The sequence below is a fragment of the Thalassophryne amazonica genome, chromosome 3 (assembly GCF_902500255.1).
Source record: "Thalassophryne amazonica chromosome 3, fThaAma1.1, whole genome shotgun sequence".
In the NCBI taxonomy this organism is placed as follows: domain Eukaryota; kingdom Metazoa; phylum Chordata; class Actinopteri; order Batrachoidiformes; family Batrachoididae; genus Thalassophryne; species Thalassophryne amazonica.
Window position 1 is genome coordinate 68,371,482 of NC_047105.1, and position 17,767 is coordinate 68,389,248.

At 41.4% G+C, this 17,767-nt stretch overlaps 1 protein-coding gene across 1 annotated transcript in view; it reads left to right on the forward strand.

Annotated features, from left to right (window-relative positions):
* Positions 1–868: 868 nt before the first annotated feature.
* Positions 869–17,767, forward strand: part of col7a1 (collagen, type VII, alpha 1) — a 224,309-nt gene continuing 207,410 nt past the window's right edge. The window contains 11 exon segments of the mRNA XM_034166636.1: positions 869–940; positions 1,039–1,219; positions 1,299–1,455; positions 1,557–1,650; positions 3,998–4,156; positions 5,409–5,566; positions 7,596–7,697; positions 7,699–7,730; positions 7,811–7,848; positions 7,851–7,928; positions 16,396–16,551. Of these exon segments, the coding sequence (XP_034022527.1) occupies positions 877–940; positions 1,039–1,219; positions 1,299–1,455; positions 1,557–1,650; positions 3,998–4,156; positions 5,409–5,566; positions 7,596–7,697; positions 7,699–7,730; positions 7,811–7,848; positions 7,851–7,928; positions 16,396–16,551 (1,219 nt within the window). The 5' untranslated portion in view covers positions 869–876.

The window sequence follows — 17,767 nt, forward strand, 5'->3', positions numbered from 1 at the left end:
CCAGTAACAGTGGCCTTGGTAAACGAAATTGGTTTATGAGCCAATATCATCATTTGCAAGTAAATCCTCACATTCCCTGAATACACTCTCACGTCAGATTGCACCATTTGCAAGATGCTTTACCAACGCTAACACAGCCACTGTTAATGCCATTTTACGCACACTTTACGCATGCTTTTATATCCATCCATATAATTGCAAACACGCGGGTGTGTTAAATGCACATCACTGTGTCGATGAGGTGCACATCACTCTGATGACTTCTTGTTTTCACACTATTAACGGTTCCCAACATCACCTTTACATGTCCGCAGTGGAACAGCAGCTGTAGAAACGTACGTACATCAGGATTTTTGCGTGACACACCGCGCATTTCTACAGTTATTTCACTTTTGATACATCTGAACGTCGGCACGGAGACGGACGTACACCAGGTTTTTGTGTGTAAGCATGCTTTGTACATGAGGCCCCTGATCACAGCCTCAGAGCTGATGATTAAGTAGGCTATATGTCAATTACTTAATGACAAATGAGGCCAGCCTGAATAATATTTGTTAAAAAGACCAAAGACTTATCTAGTTGTTTGTACCAAGAACTGTACATGTTCCATTCAGAAGTTGTTGGTTGGTAAAGTGTGGTCTCATTGTATAAAAATGTGAAGCAGTGAGGACCAACACACTGTATGGTGAGGAACCTGAATTATTAAATGGAAGAAGTTGAGCAGAAAGGCGACAAGATCAGCCAATTATAAAATTACTGGGGTGACTCTTTAGTTGAAGCAGTGGGGAATATTGTACACCATTTTTTCATGTCTTACGGTGAGCGGTTGTTTTGGACTTAATAAAATATTATACCTGTCCCAACCAGATTGTGAAGATGTGGAGCTGGCTTTTCACTGTGACTGTCTTGCTGACCACTCTAAGACATGCTGATGCTCAAGGTAAAAATGCCTGCTGCATTAAAACAAAAAACACGTCACTCTTTTTATGTCTGCATATTTATCTTAATACACATGTATTTTTCATTACTTCACTACAGGCAGGTGTAATAATGTTCAAGCAGCAGATATTGTGTTCCTCGTCGATGGATCTTCGAGTATTGGTAAAACAAACTTCTTGCAGGTGAAAGGTTTCATGACTGGAATCATAAAGCCTTTTGCCAGTTCTATCAGCCACTCCAGGATACGGGTTGGTGCAATTCAGTACAGCGACACACCAAGGTAACTTGCACTTCACTTGTATGCAGTGACGTGGATGTGCAGAACCCTGTCGTCATGCACGTTTTTTCAATCATTTCAGAGTCGAGTTCACCTTTTCTACATACCTGAATGGTACAGAGGTGATAAATGCTATACAGGATCTTAACTATAAGGGTGGAAACACACGCACTGGTGCTGGCCTCAAGTTTGTTGCAGATAACTTCTTCAACCCAGTATCCAGTCGGGATGTCCCAAAGGTCTGAGGAGTAAATGGTCTATATTTCATCTTTAGATCACAGCTTTGACAGTGCTCCTAATTGTCTAATTCCACCTCTGGCTGCTTCCTCTTAACTTTCAGATTGTTATCCTGATCACAGATGGAAAGTCACAGGACAATGTGCAGGAACCCGCACAGAAGTTGAGCAGTCAGGGAGTGCATGTTTTTGCAGTTGGTAGGTGTCTTTTCTATACATTTCAATCTATTATATGATGTTACATTACATCTACATGCACCAGAGGGGAACAACATGTACAGTTATTTTACAGTAAGCTAATAATTGTTATGGGGCAGTTTGGAAATTTCAAATTAAAAACAAACTGCAGTCATCCTTACATTTACCTTGACTTGAATTTCATTGCAGACCATATGAACCCAAGGTATGTCATGTTTTGTGTAGTTAACTTCATTTACTTTGTTAATGTACATTCAGTCTTGCATTTAAGGCCAGCAACACATTCTAAAAACATTCTTCCGCCAAACAAGTCTTCATTCTTCATGCATTCTCTGTTGGGGACAGGTCAGGACTGTAGGCAGGCCAGTTCAGTATCTTATCTCTTCATTCACAGCCATATCTTTGTATTGTGTGCAGAATGTGGTATTGCATTGTTATAGACATCCTTGGAAAAGATCTTGTCTTACAGGTAGCAATATATTACACTAAATCTCAATGGACATTCCTGCATTAATGATGAGTAAGATATGATTCCCAAGAGCACTGACATAACCCCATGCCAACACAAATTGTGGCTTTTGGACTTGTTGCTGATAATGGTCTGGTTGGCTCTTTTTGTCCTTGGTCTGGAGCACATGGTTCTTTCAAAAAAGATCTGGAATACTGATTCATCTGATGACAATATTGTCCACTGTGTGATAGCCCAACACAGATGTTTCAGAGCCCAGAGATGTTAACATCTTTTTGTACAGATTTGTGGCATTAGTGAATGTAACTCTGTGTGGTAATGTTTTACACAGGCTTCCCAAAGTAATCCCTGACTCATGCTGTTATATCAGTTATTGATGAATGACAGTTATTGATGCAGTGCCATCTGAAGGATGGAGCCCACAAGGTTCATATTTGGCTTATGCCCTTGCACTTTTATGCACTGAAATCTCACTAAATACCTTGATTTGTTTAATGATATAATGCATTATAGAGGGATAAGTATATAAGTCCCAGTATTTCTTTGAGGAACATTGTTTTGAAACATTTGAAACAAATTAAATGTTAGAAGTAATTTTGCTTCTAAGCATAAACATCTGGTCCAGTCAAAGTGCAGTTTGGAGGTAATGTGACACTCTGAACTTCATCTATGTTGCTCCATAAATTTCCTCTCTGCTTGTACAGGATCATGTGTGTTGATCTGAAAGGGCTTGTTGTAACATTTAGTTAATATTTTAATGCCTACATTAACTCTTGTCTCTTCTTCAGCACCAGATGCCATAATCACATTTTTTTTCACCCTTTTATTAATAAAATATGTAGCTGATTACACTGTCATTTGAGTAGGGTGGGAGTGAGCTGCACGGTTACAACTGCATCGTGTCTGATATCAATATATACTTACCATAACCTGCACTTCATTTCTTTCCTCTCAAAGATTCATTCAAATTAACTGTTTTCGAATCACTGATACTGTTGTGGTTTTGACATTTGATCAGTGTTGTCCAAAATTGAACCATTTCATAACTGGCAAACATACAACACTTCCACCACCACAGCTCCATATTACTTCCAAACTGAATTGAACAGCCATATAATATATATATATATATATATATATATATATATATATATATATGTGTGTGTGTGTGTGTGTGTGTGTGTGTGTGTCTGCGTGTGTATATGGAGACCGCAGATACATGAACTCAAAAACTTATGAGAATATGTTAGAGTATGAACATATTAGCTGAACCCAGTTACTCAGATGCTCATATGTGGTATTAAGTAAAAGTGTTTAACCCCCTCCAACCCAAAAAAGTTAAGAAAGCAACACAAATCAAATATAATAAAAGTAAACTTAATAGAAGGTTGAACAGATGAGTGGAGCAGAAACACAGTGACTAACTGAACATAAAAATGGCAACACATGACAAAGTTGAGGGAAAAATATACAAAAGATTTACAGGATGAAAATATGAGACAGAACCTTCAGACAACAACCGATCTCAGCCCGAAAGAGCAGCAAGAGGTAACTGGAGACTGTGTGATTTGACAAGGTTCATGATTACCAATGCAGACCAGGTGTTAGTGGTTGTATAACTAGGATGAGTTCAAGGCAGCTTGGAAGAATGTGTACTGGTGCAGAATCATGACAACATCAAGTCCATGATCGAAAAGAGTATTGCACTGGAATTTTGACCAGTACATTTCCATAGTCACACTTTGTTGTCATCTGTTCACATTGGTCTTGATGTGTGAAGATCTCAGGCTGTTTTTTCTTTTTTAACCTCCTGCTTGATTGGCAGGTGATGTTGTTTCCTTTTTTGTTCATAAAAGCTATTGTTTTTGTGTCTGTTAGGTGTAAAAAATGCAGACAGAAATGAATTAGCTCAGGTCGCCTCCCAGCCAAGCGGGGATTTCACCTCCTTTGTTGGGGACTTCAAACTGCTGAACACGCTTCTACCTCTCGTGAGTCCCCGAGTGTGCTCCAAAGCAGGAGGAGTCTATGCAAGTGATGGTATGTATCATGAATTAAATACCACAAATCTATTCTGTCAGTCACATATACAAGGTCTGTTAGAAAAGTATCCGACCTTTTTATTTTTTTCAAAAACCATATGGATTTGAATCACGTGTGATTGCATCAGCCAAGCTTGAACCTTCGTGCGCATGCGTGAGTTTTTTCACACCTGTCGGTTGCGTCATTCGCCTGTGAGCAGGCTTTGTGTGAGCACTGGTCCACCCTTCTCGTCGTTTTTTTATTGCGAATAAATGTCTGAACGATTTGGAGCTTTGCTGCATCAATTTTTTTTCCAGAAACTGTGAGAGACCTGCAGGTGGATACCGTTTGGAAAATTAATATGGCTTTCAGGGATGATTTTGTGGGGATTACACAGATTAAGGAGTGTTACTGCTGCTTTAAGGACGGCCCACAACTGCTGAGAGCGCACTGCGCTCCCAGCGCCGATCGACAGGCTCACACCCCACTGAAACAACCAGATCATTTCCAACGTGAAGGCTTTGTTGATCCGGGACGTCGTCTGACTTGCACAAAAAGGCAGAAGGCGTGGACATCAGCACTTTTTCGGCACATTCCACTGTTACAGGAGTTTTTTTCATGGAAAAGAAAAGCCGAGGGACGCGCCACGGAGCCGTTCATTATGTGGCACAAAACCACCTCCGTGTTGGTCTCACAGGACGGCTTTGAGATGGACTTCAGACGGCTGTCAGACGTCTCGGATCAACAAAGCCTTCACACTGGAAATGATCTGGTTGTTTCAGCAGGGTGTGAGCCTGTCGATCGGTGCTGGGAGCGCGGCGCGCTTTCAGCAGTTGTGGGCCGTCCTTAAAGCGGCAGTAACACTCCTTAATCTGTGTAATCCCCACAAAATCGTGCCTGAAAGCCATATTAATTTTCCGAATGGTGCTCCACCTGGAGGTCTCTCACAGTTTCTGGAAAAAATTGATGCAGCAAAGCTCCAAATCGTTCAGACATTTATTCGCAATAAAAAAACGACGAGAGGGGTGGACCAGTGCTCACACAAAGCCTGCTCACAGGCAAATGACGCAACCGACAGGCGTGAAAACACTCACGCATGCGCACGAAGGTTCAAGCGTGGCTGATGCAATCACACGTGATTCAAAACCATATGGTTTTTGAAAAAAATAAAAAGGTTGGATACTTTTCTAACAGACCTCGTATGTGATCTCAGACTGTAATCCATGCCTTGCTGAGTTTGTATCACTCCTCTCCTCTCTTCTCTTCTCAGAGGCATTTTCTGGTCCATCCAACATTCAGTTCACAGGTCAGACCTCTGACTCACTCAGGTTCCGCTGGAGTCCAGCAGGGGGACCTCTGAGCGGCTATGTGATCCAGTTTGTGCCATTGTCAGGCCTGGGACAACCTATAACAGCAGAACTTCGTCAGGTAGCATTATTTTCTAATTACTAATGTACCTTTTTAGTTAAAGCTACAGCGTACAGCATCTACGTAGTGTCATCTCATGATGAGGTTGTAGAGTACATTTTGCCGTCACCAGTCATGATTTTGTTTCACTTCACATTTTTGGGTCTTTTGCCATGGGATTCCTGCTCCTATGATAAGCAATATACATGATCCCCATTTCACAAAAATGTGGGTTTTCAAACTGCCCTAGCAACCAGAACACATTGTTTGGAGAAGCATCCACTGATCCCTCTTCATTTTTCTTAATTCCTCTTGCCAGAGTAAATATGTCCCTTTTGGGTGACTGTATCAACATGACAATGCAACATGGCGGCCTCCATGAGGGGGCCTGCTCCATTGCAGATGTCATGATGGAAAAGAAAGAACAGGCAGTGCAAAAATGTCCGCCCAGTTACACAATGCTAGTCCCTGTTTCAATTACTATGACCAAGTTGGGTAGGATTACTTTGAAAAGTAATCCAAAAGTAATCAGATTACAAGTAATCCAAATGTATGTACATACATACATGTAATCCACATGTATTCTTTCAAAGTAATCCTACCCAACCTTGACTATGACACAATTAAAAATTGCACATGTGCTCATACATCACAATGATGTTTACTTTGTTAGTGGTAATAGTTCAAATGGAATCAAGTTTTAGATTCAAGATTCAAAGATTCAAGATTCAAACAACTTTATTGATCCCTAAAAGGGCAATTCATCTTCACACTCAATTACCCAAAACAAAAATACAGCAATTAGCCCACAATTATTACTAGTTGAACATAATAATGGCACACATCAGAATTAAAACCACCGCACATATACATTTGATTTGTTTATGTATGCTAAGCTTTGAAACAGTCTGTCATCTGAATCAAGGCAATGAGTTTGTGGGGGCTGCAGGCAGCAATTTCCACCACGCAGCTGATCTCGGGACAGTGGCAGAGCGGAGGCGCAGTGGCCTGTTGCAGCCGTCATGTGTGCAGATAGAGTTCATTATCGTCTCTGTCCGTGTATGGCATCTAGAGTGGCCTTGACAACCGCAGACTGTAGGGGAGGGCAATGAAGAGGAGCCAGATGCTTCACCAAGGCAATTGAAATCCTTCGAAAGAAAACAAACAGGGCTTTTAACCTTCAGTAGCTGATAAGGCTGCCATGTTTGGGTTAGGCAGAGAAGCACAGAGTTCCAAAATGGCCTCTCTTTAACCATCCAGATCCAATTGTGAATATTCACTGGTCTCCAACATCATTCCTTTGCAAGGCAGACATTTGCTCCGAGATGATTTCTAATTTGTGTTTAAGTTCGAGTTCATGCAGTCTGAGATTGTACCGCCGTTGCCCACCTCATTAATCTTGACGGACAGGTGTGGGGTGTTTTAGAATGTTCACGAACAACTATGAAAAAAATAATCCAGAAAAAAGTTGAAGCAAGTATCTTGCCTTAAGTTGAAGTAAGTGTCTTGTTTTTTTCTCTCCTCTCTGTTTGAGGTGCGGCTCCATCAGAAGTGGGAGTGGGTGTCTTCTTCTGCAAGCCTCCCGTCCTGTACACCAGCATGGACTCCCAAAATTTCCTGTATATTTGTATTGTCAATTGTGTCGGTAGCATGGCCCAAGTAGAGGGGTCACCCCTTTGAGTCTTGTCTGCTTGAGGTTTCTTCCTCAAATCATCAGAGGGAGGTTTTCTTTACCACTGTCACCTGTGTGCTTGCTCTAGGGGTTGCTGAGGTTAGACCTTTCTTGTGTGACGTGCATTGAGGCAAGTTGCTTGATTTGGCGGTATATAAATGAAATAAATAAAATTAACTTGGGTACTTCTTTACTTTTACTTGAGTAGGTTTCTTAAATGAGAATTTCATTTTACTTAGCATTTTTTCCATGACCCCCTGGGAAGAAGCTGAAAGAGCCATGTTTGAATGCTTGTAATTGTACTTTTATTTAAATATAGTTTTTCAGTACTCCATTCACCACAGTCAGTTTCAGAGATAGCCTCTGTTGTACCTGCAGGAGACAATTGCTGCTAGTCAGAGGAGCTTTACTGCACGGGAGCTGAAGTCAGAAACAGACTACCTCGTGACTGTGTTATCGCCCCAGTATCCGAACAGTGTGGGGAGAGTCTGTCTCTGGCCAAACATCGAACCAGTGAGTAAAAATTGCAGCGATTCTAAAATTACAGAAGCGAGGTGATATTTGATCAATCACGTCATTTTATCATCATGAAGGGTCTTACCAGGGGTCTCCAATCTTCGCCTGGTCCAGGCAGGTTCTTCTCTCTTTCTGTGGCATGGGATCAATCTTCATCTGCTGTCCAGGGCTACAGACTCACCTACGGCCCACGAGGTCAGGCACACCAGACACAGAATCCTTTCTTTTGCTGTTTTATTTGTGTTTCTAGGGCTGGATAGCGTGAGGCCTATCATGGTTACTATTTTGTTGGCTATATATTGTGTCAGAAATAATTTTAATAAACAGAATTATCATAATTTTGAGGCCGTTTTATGCAAATGACAATCCCTGGTTACAAAGACTAATGGACTTTTAATTCTTAAGAATATTTAGACATTGGAAGTGGAATGTGAAAAAGTATAAAAAATATCTTAAATAACCAAACATAAGTAAATGACAAATTAAGTCTCTAATAAAAATTGCGCTTAAGTAAAGGATGCTTTAAACAGTCACTATACTGGCTCATTCATATTAATGGGGTCTTTTTTCTCTTTCGGCTGAAACTATGATATTCCCTTCACCTGCTTCAGGGCCCCTTCACACATAGTGTGAATACGTACAACTCCAGGGTGACTCATGGCGGTAGAGCTCGTATGAGCGCACTATGAAACATTGCGCCAACGGGCAGGGCTTGTGCGATGCAGGTGCGATGGTTTGTGCATGCGGAAGAGCACAGAGCCAGCAGCATTTATCAAGGGGCAATACAAATATGATCCATCTGTTCCTCTGTAGATGACCCATGGTCACTGACGTAGAGCATGAAATGCATGAATGAGAAGTACTGTGCTTGATCAATGGTCCACATCTGCTGGCATGTGTCAAACCGGCCCACATGCGTGTCCTGCCTGCACGCCACAGGACTTAAACCGCGTCATGTGGAACCAGAGCTCAAGGGGGTGACGTGATAGGTCAGATCGCCCTGTTGCGGTTCTCATCTGATGGTCCATTTCAACCTGGGTGCAGCCTGTCCATGGGCTGTAGTGTGCGCATGCTCGTTGCAAGCCCATCGCCAAGCAATATATGTTTTCATTATGTCCACGTGATGACAGCAAGCAAACACACGTGTGTCACTGTGGGCAGTTGTTAGTCCATGTCCGTTCAAAACACAGTACGCGTTGTCCAGCTGGGATGTCCAGAACGATAGATCTCCACAGCTGCTTCTGTCGGCGGCACAGACCAAAGCCACCCTCATGGGGCACTTAGACAAATTTCACTGCCAGCACCACAATGATTGTCTGCTGACTGTTGTTGTGTTAACAGCGCGAATAGTCACACATTTTCTAAATGCCAAACAAGCAGTGTTAGATGTTTGTGTGTGTCACCTGGAATTTGGCCGACACCTACCGTGAAAGGGATCGATGAGTTCGCACAGCGCACACTCTGTCTTTCAGCTGCTGGTGTGCGCAAATAGATATAGCAACAGATGTATGACGCAGCTATGATTTTAGACGTTTTGCACATGATTCCTGCTTGATGCGCACTTTATGCACAAATCGACCAAATTTGCACTATGTGTGAAGGGGCCCTCACTGTTGCTCTGTGTGTGTGTGTGTGTGTGTGTGTGTGTGCGCACATGTTACTGGAGCAGCACACACAGAAAAATGAAAAGCAAAATGGTTCCCCGTTAAAATTTTGTTTCTGTTCATTCAAGATAGACGTGCTGTGGAAATAAAATGCACCATGGTACTGGAAACCATGCTGTTAAGTGCTGGCATCATATTTACAACAAACATACGCATAAACACAACAGCCACTGTTGAGGTTAGAAAAATTATTTTGATTGTGTCAATGTAGTAATTACATAGTCAGTATAGTAATTATAGGGACTGGCTGAAATGTCAGCACTGATTCAATTCAAGTGGGGTTGATTTGTGAAAGATTTAGTTATAATTGTTAAAAATGAAAAACATTACAGCTCATCACAATTCTTATGATGCACAGTGGTCATGTTTCTACAGCTTGCAAATTATCTTACATTGACTTTTAAGTCAAAATGACCACAAAAATCTGTTTCAAAATGTGTATTTTTCAAGGTTTTAATAAAGAGATTTCTTCAGTATAAAGTATACTGCTGTAGTAGCACCACTTATATCTTTCAGGGGGAGAAAGTCGAACTGATAACCAAACAGGGTGGAACATGTGAAGAGTTCAGATGTAAAACCCAGTATCTCCAAAACCATAAATTTTTAGTTGAGGCCAACATGTACTTGGCTGTCAAGCGGACCATCAGTGTGCAAAATATGAAAGAATTTGAACAAACTGCTTTCATTTTATTGATGAAAGTCTGTGCATTTCTGCATATGGTTTCCTTTAAATCTCCATTTTCAGCTGCATTTTCTCCATTTAAAAAAAAAACAAAAAACTACTTACTGGGTTTTGCATCTGAACTCTTCATGTCTACAAGGATTTGATGTTAATATTGCCATGGAGAGTCATTAAGGCTAACCAGGTCAGTAGTTTTGTTCTCCTTGATAGATGTATGAAGTGTCCCTAACGTTCTTGGGATGGATAAAGACTAAACAAGATGCACAGTTGGTTTATCTCTGAACTAAATGTAAACTGTGAATGTTTATCAGCAATTCCCAAAACTTACATAATGTCATCAATCAGGCTTTCTATATAGTTTCTCTGTTCAGTGGATATTAGGTCAGATCAAGTCAGGGAACATGCACCAATACCACACATCACTACATCCATCACACCACCAAACTGCCCCAGGTCCAGATTAACAACAGGAAAACAGTAACCAGTCATCCAGATTCCACACTGCTCAAAAGTAGCCATCTATCTGCAACAGCCAGGTGAAACAGGAGATTCCGTTTGATCGTATTCAGCCACTGGGGTTCTCAACACTGAGGCACCTGCGTGCTGGATCATGCCCAAAGAAATGTGATAGATTGTCAAAATGGTGCACCTGATGTTCCCCTCATATGTAATTGATACTTTTTGCCTGATTCTCCTCTCCTTGGAGACAAAGTTTTCCAGCGTTACCCTAGGATTCTCCATAAGACTTAGTGGTGAGTGTCCAAGTATCACAGCAAGACAGGAGGCACCAGGACCCTAAAGACTTGAACTTTCATTCTCCTACATATTGTGCATCCGGAAAGTATTCACAGCACTTCACTTTTTCCACATTTTATGTTACAGACTTTTTCCAAAATGAATTAATTTTTTTCCCTCAAAATTCTACTCACAACACCCCATAATGACAACATCAAAAAAGTTTTTTTTGGAATTTATATCACACACATATTAGAATTCACCCCCTTTGCTCCATACTTTGTTGATGCAACTTTGGCAGCAATTACAGCCTAAAGTCGTCTTGAATATGATGCCACAAGCTTGGTGCACCTGTCTTTGAGCAATTTTGCCCATTCCTCTTTGCAACACCCCTCAAGCTCCATCAGGTTAGATGGACAGCCATTTTCAGATCTCTTCAGAGTTGCTGAATTGGATTCAGATCTGAGTTCTGACTGGGCCACTCAAGGACATTCACAGAGTTGTCCTGAAGCCACTCCTTTGATATCTTGGCTGTGTGGTTAGGGTCATTGTACTGCTGAAAGATGAACTATCGCTCCAGTCTGAGGTCAAGAGCACTCTGGAGCAGGTTTTCATCCAGGATGTCTCTGTACATTGTTGCTTTCATCTTTCCCTCAGTCCAGATTCATTATCACTGTAGGGATGGTGCCTGGTTTCCTCCAAACATGACGCCTGGCAATCTCACCAAAGAGTTCAATCTTTGGCTCATCAGGCCAGAGAACTTTGTTTTTCATGGTCTGTCAAACTCCAGGCGGGTTGCCATGTGCCTTTTACTAAGGAGTGGCTTCTGTCTGGCCACTCTACAATACAGGCCTGATTGGCGGATTGCTACAGAGATGACTGTCCTTCTGGAAGGTTCTCCTCTCTCCACAGATGAATGCTGGAGCTCAGAATGCCCATCGGGTTCTTGGTCACAAGAACCTGATGGGAACCCTGACAAAGGCCCTTCTCCCCTAGTCGCTCAGTTTAGATAGTTGTCCAGCTCTAGGAAGTGTCCTAGTGGATCTGAACGTATTCCATTTATGGATGACGGAGGCCACTGTGCTCATTGGGACCTTCAAAGCAGCAGAAATATGTCTGTACCCTTCCCCAGATTTGTGCTTTGAGACAATGCTGTCTCAGAGGTCTACAGACAATTCCATGACCTTCATGTTTGGTTTGTGCTCTGACATGCACTGTTAACTGTGGGACCCTTATATGTACACAGGTGTGTGGGTTTCCACATCATGTCCAATCAACTGAATTTACCTGAGGTGGACACCAATTTTGAGAACAAGAATGAATTTCATCCATTTTGGAAAAAGGCATCAGTACCTCCTATTATAATATACTAATAATATACCTCCACATAACAAAATGTGGACCTAGTGAAGTGCTGTGAGTACTTTCTGGATGCACTGTAGGTATCAGCATCACCAGACATGTCCAGTTACCTCATGACTCCATGAGCATTTTCCAGGAATCTCTCAGCCTCAAAGGCCAAGGACCCAGTGACACAAATGTCTCTGCTGAGATAACTGAATCTCTGTATGAGTTTGACATTTTCACTGCACGCAGATACACTTCTAATAGCCAAGTTCAAGAAGTCACTGAAAGCCAGGATTTTAGTCTAGATACAGGGCAAGCACAAACCCAGACACTCTGACTCCACATTTAGCTTCTCAAGTGTTGCAATCAGGGCATCCGTTGCTTCTACAAAGATCACAGGATCTTCTCTGAAGTCAAGGTCAACAAACCTTTCCTCATTGACAAAGGCACCCAAGCTGTTGTTCTCTACAGCCCTACCCAATCACGTCTGAGTAATTATCTGCTAATTTCTGTTTTTCTGTCTTTACCAGTTATTAGTTTTGTAAGCTAATGTTTTTATAATGTCTAATCAGCCAATCAACATCTTAGCAGCTGACCTCACATGCTTTTGTTAGCTGTTATGACAGAATTACTGTCTAATAAAAACCTGTCTTAGAATGAAGGATGGCAGTGTCGATGAAGCGAGAAAAAAGAAGCTGCAGCAATGAATAACAGCTAACCTTCAAGACATGTAGAATGTACAGCTGGCAGGCACTGAGAACATGAACTTATGTAACACCCTCCCCTCAGGCACTGATTGTCAGTAAGGATTTTAATTGCCCAATCATTACTGAAAATATCAAATGCATTTTCACATTGCATCTTGAAATAAAGAGGCAGGGGAAGCTTTACTTATCTCACATGAGTGTTCTTAATTTTGCCCTAACGTTTCCTGAGACAGGGTGTGGCAGCAATCATAACATGTTACATTGTCTGGGTGCTTTTGCTGTGATTCATCAGAGAAAAGTTGCCTCTGAGGTCTGAAACATTTTCTCCCTGACATGTGGCAGGAGTGCTTAGTTTCACACCGGGCGCCTTGTCTGACTTGGCACACTGGTGCGTTTGTGTGTGTTATGAAATGAGCATCTAGTCTGTAATGACTGGTGTCACTGGTTCTACCAACTCTTTACTTTTGACAATTAAAGCCAAAAACACAGATATTAACCTGCACCTTTTTCATTACCAGCTCAGCAAGACTCAGAAAAATAAACCTGCAAACAACTTGCTATATTTGCTCTTTTGTATCCACTGTTGAGCAGAGCATGTAGCTTAGTGTGATAAGAAGTTGGGCAACCAATATATAGATCTGTGTTAGATTCCCGTCATGCTACCTGTCTGTGCCCTTGAATGAGACACTTAATCTGCATTGCTTTAAATGAGTACTGGTCTTGGCTGGTGAAGTAATCTGCTTTGGACTGGCGTCCCATCAAGGGGTGGTCATTCAGTTTCATCTGCTTCATGCTACATAATCTGGAGTTCAATTCCTTGATCAAGGCAGGACAATCTATAATGTCCTTGATCTCAAAGGTACACAGTGAAACACCTTGTGTAACAGCACCCTGACACTGGTGTGTCCTGTTGCTGGTCTATAAAATTGTTCATGGACTGGCTCCTTCCTACCTGGCTGACATGGTCAAGCCCTACGTACCGGCACGGCTCTTGCGTTTGCAAGGCGCAGGACTTCTATGTTTTCCAAGGGTGAATAAAATGTCTGTGGGACATAGAGCCTTCTCTTACCGTGGCCTTGCGCCCTGGAACAATCTACCTGCATCTATAAGGCAGTCCGACAAGGTGGAGACTTTTAAATCAAGATTGAAGACCCACTTTTTCAGACTGTTTTATCATTAATTTATTATGTTTTTATGTTTGCTTTGTAATTTCTTTTTATTCTGCTATGTTTTTACTTTTTTACTGTGCCCTTTTCAATTTTAATTCATTTTGTGCTGCTGTGAACTGTATGTTGTGTGAAGCGCCTTGAGGCGACTCTGTCGTGAGATGGCGCTATATAAATTAATAAAATTGAATTGAATTGTGTGTGAATGGGTGAATGTGAGGCATTGTTAATTTCATTGAATTTAATTTAATTAGCTTATAATGCGCCAAATCACAGCAAAAGCCGTCTCAAGGCGCCTTACATAAAACAAGTCAACATAAAATTGAATAAATAATTAAAAATGAATAAAAAATTCAAATGCATAAATAAAAACAGAAGTAAAAGAATAAAACAAATAAAAATAAAAACTATCCATAAGAAAGAGACTAAAAATAGGTTTTGAGTCTTGACCCCAAAAATGTCCACAGACTCAGACTGCCTCACGGTCACAGGAAGACTGTTCCACAGGGTGGGTGCACGATATGAAAAGGCTCTTTGACCTGCTGACTTCTTCTTCACCCTGGGAACACAGAGAAATCCCGCATCCTGCGACCGCAAAGCCCGGGCCGGCACGTACCAGATCCACCAGATCAGCCAGATAAGATGGCGCCAGTCCATGAACAACCTTATAAGTCAATAACAAAACCTTAATTGTTGTAAATTGCTTTGAGAGCCTGGAAAGAAGAAGAAGAAGAAGAATAATCCAGGCACTGAGGCCCATTGGTGCCTTTGCTTATCCCTGGATTCTGTAGTGTGAAGTGATGGAGAATCTGCAACTCCCCCTGTTTAAGACACAAGTCCACGAGCTGTGAATGAGCACCAACCTTGGCTGGGAAGTAACCTGTACTCGAGTGGCACCCTATCCAGAGGGAGTCTTCAGCTTTCATTCAGTTTACGCTGTGGATTCCGTGGATGAGCACCAAAGGGCCTCAAGACCAACATGGAACTTACTGCTAATGTCATATATAAACCTGCAAGACCATTCTCATGTGCTTCTCATGGGGAAGTGGACTAAAGGGTTTTGAGGTTATAGAAGCTTGCTTTTAATCAGCATGCCATAACTTCAAATCCTCAATCAGACAGGAAAATTACAAGGTGCCCTCCTGCAAGATCCAAAAGTGTTTCCCAGTATGCAGGTGATTGATTGCCTTACATGGCAGCACCATGACATCAGTTTTGAATGGGTGGTACTTTTGCAAAGGTGCTTTGAGCATCTGCACAGATGAAAACAGTATATGAAAGCAGTTCATTTAGCATTTAATCTGTGCCATTACATCAGGTTTGCTTTGGTTAGTGCAATGAGCCATCATTCATCCTCAATAGTATTCTCTCATTTTGAGCCCTCAAGCATACTTGACATATGGTGGATTCATGTTTATCATCTGGCTACACTGATTAGCATGAACAAAAAGGGCATTTAGCGCTACAAATTTCCATATACCCAGAAAAACTAGCTAAATCAGCAGTGATAAAGCAGGGGAACTGTGGAGTGTATTTTGGAGTGCAAAATAGTCTCAGCTGGAACTACATTTGGTTAGACACTAAAGTCAACTTGATCATGTGTTAAATCAGCTGTCATAGTATGAATTACTCTGTTAGATCTGAACAACTTGAGCTTTGTTGTTCTGTACAAACACCTGCACTCGCACAGCTGAGTCCAGCAGACTGAGCTGAGGTGTAAGAAAGGTCCTCACCTATATTAACATCTTCCTTCTTTCTCTGCAGTATTTACAAATATTGATGAGCTTATCAGATGATAAAATCAATGTAATATGAGACCTGCTGCTGCTCTTTTAATCTTCACTGCTAATTTAAGGAGTGGCTCATTACGAGTCTGCAGTGTACATTCATCATTCACTTTCTGTTGTGATTCATTGCATTTTAAAATGTGCACATTTATCTTCTGGCCATTTCAGACTAGATTTAAATAAGCTTAGGTTACTTTCGGAGTGGGTCTCTGTTTTTAGAACGTAACAAATGCATGTTGGACCAGTCTGGTTAGGACTGTAGTAGGTATAGTCCTTGTACTGACATTTTGCACGCCAATGTTACCATGTATTGGTAGGCTCAGCTTCACCGTAGTGTTCAATGTATTTAGAAAGGATGCATATTTTTACTTTTCTTTTGCATCCTGATAGTGATCGGCCCTCTTGCACCCTGAGCGAGTGCATCCAATGATCTTTGATTTTTTGATGTTTGATTACCCGACATGGCATTGTCACTATTGAAGGTCACGGTGTCTGTCATTTGTTTTCATCTGTCTTCCCCTCCCTGTTTTTCCACATGTCTATGCATCCTGTCATTATTCTACTGGAAGTGTAGGTCTCTCAGCTGATCAGCTGTTGGTGCAGTCTCTGTCTTCCGACTCCACATCCAGCACCTTGGAGTCCCTGCAGCCCAACACAGAGTATGTCATCAGCCTCTACCCACTCTTCCCTCAAAATGCTGCGTCCCCGTCAATCCTCAATGCCCGCACATGTAAGTCTACCCTTTGTATGATGATGATGGAGAATGATGATATTTTAAAATTTTGTGCAAATGTATTATAGTTGTATCCCCTATTCCTTGGCTTCTCCAAAGCCTAGACGTGTTTTCTGTAAAATACATTGAGGGAATAGATGTATAGGCAAATTAATGTATCCCTTCCAGATTAATAGATTCTATCATGTTGTAACTCAACAATTTAAAAAGAGCACATCATGAGGATATATTGATGAAGATTTGGTGAACTTTGATGTATCAGATCAGTTAAAAAACAGCTTTGTTTTGCTTATGCAATACACAACAGATGGCAGCATGGTGGCTTTGTGGTTAGCACTGTTGCCTCACAGCAAGAAGGTTGTAAGATCGCTTCCCATCTGTGGCCTTTCTATGTGGAGTTTGCATGTTCTCTCCGTGTTTGAGTGGGTTCCCTCCAGGTCCTCCAGCTTTCTCCCACATCCAAAAGACACACGTTAGGTGAAATGGAAACTTTAAATTGTCCATAGGTCTGCATGCAGGTGTGAATGTGATTTTATTTTGTTGTTGTTGTTGTTGTTTTTGTCTCTGTGTGGTCTTGTGAGAGACTGGCATCCTGTCCAGGGTGTACCCTATATCTCACACCCTATGAGTGAAATTTTTTTTATCACATGTGGGTGATTTAAGGATATGATTCCTTCTTTATGTTCTCTAATGCCATATACCAACACAGTGCAGAGTAGCTACCTAAACTCTGTAAGTGAGATAGAGTATCTCATCAATAGTTTTACATCCTCATTGAAGACAACTTTGGATGCTGTAGCTCCTCTAAAAAAGAGAGCTTTAAATCAGAAGTGCCTGACTCCGTGGTATAACTCACAAACTCGTAGCTTAAAGCAGATAACCCGTAAGTTGGAGAGGAAATGGCGTCTCACTAACTTAGAAGATCTTCACTTAGCCTGGAAAAAGAGTCTGTTGCTCTATAAAAAAGCCCTCCGTAAAGCTAGGACATCTTTCTACTCATCACTAATTGAAGAAAATAAGAACAACCCCAGGTTTCTTTTCAGCACTGTAGCCAGGCTGACAAAGAGTCAGAGCTCTATTGAGCTGAGTATTCCATTAACTTTAACTAGTAATGACTTCATGACTTTCTTTGCTAACAAAATTTTAACTATTAGAGAAAAAATTACTCATAACCATCCCAAAGACGTATCGTTATCTTTGGCTGCTTTCAGTG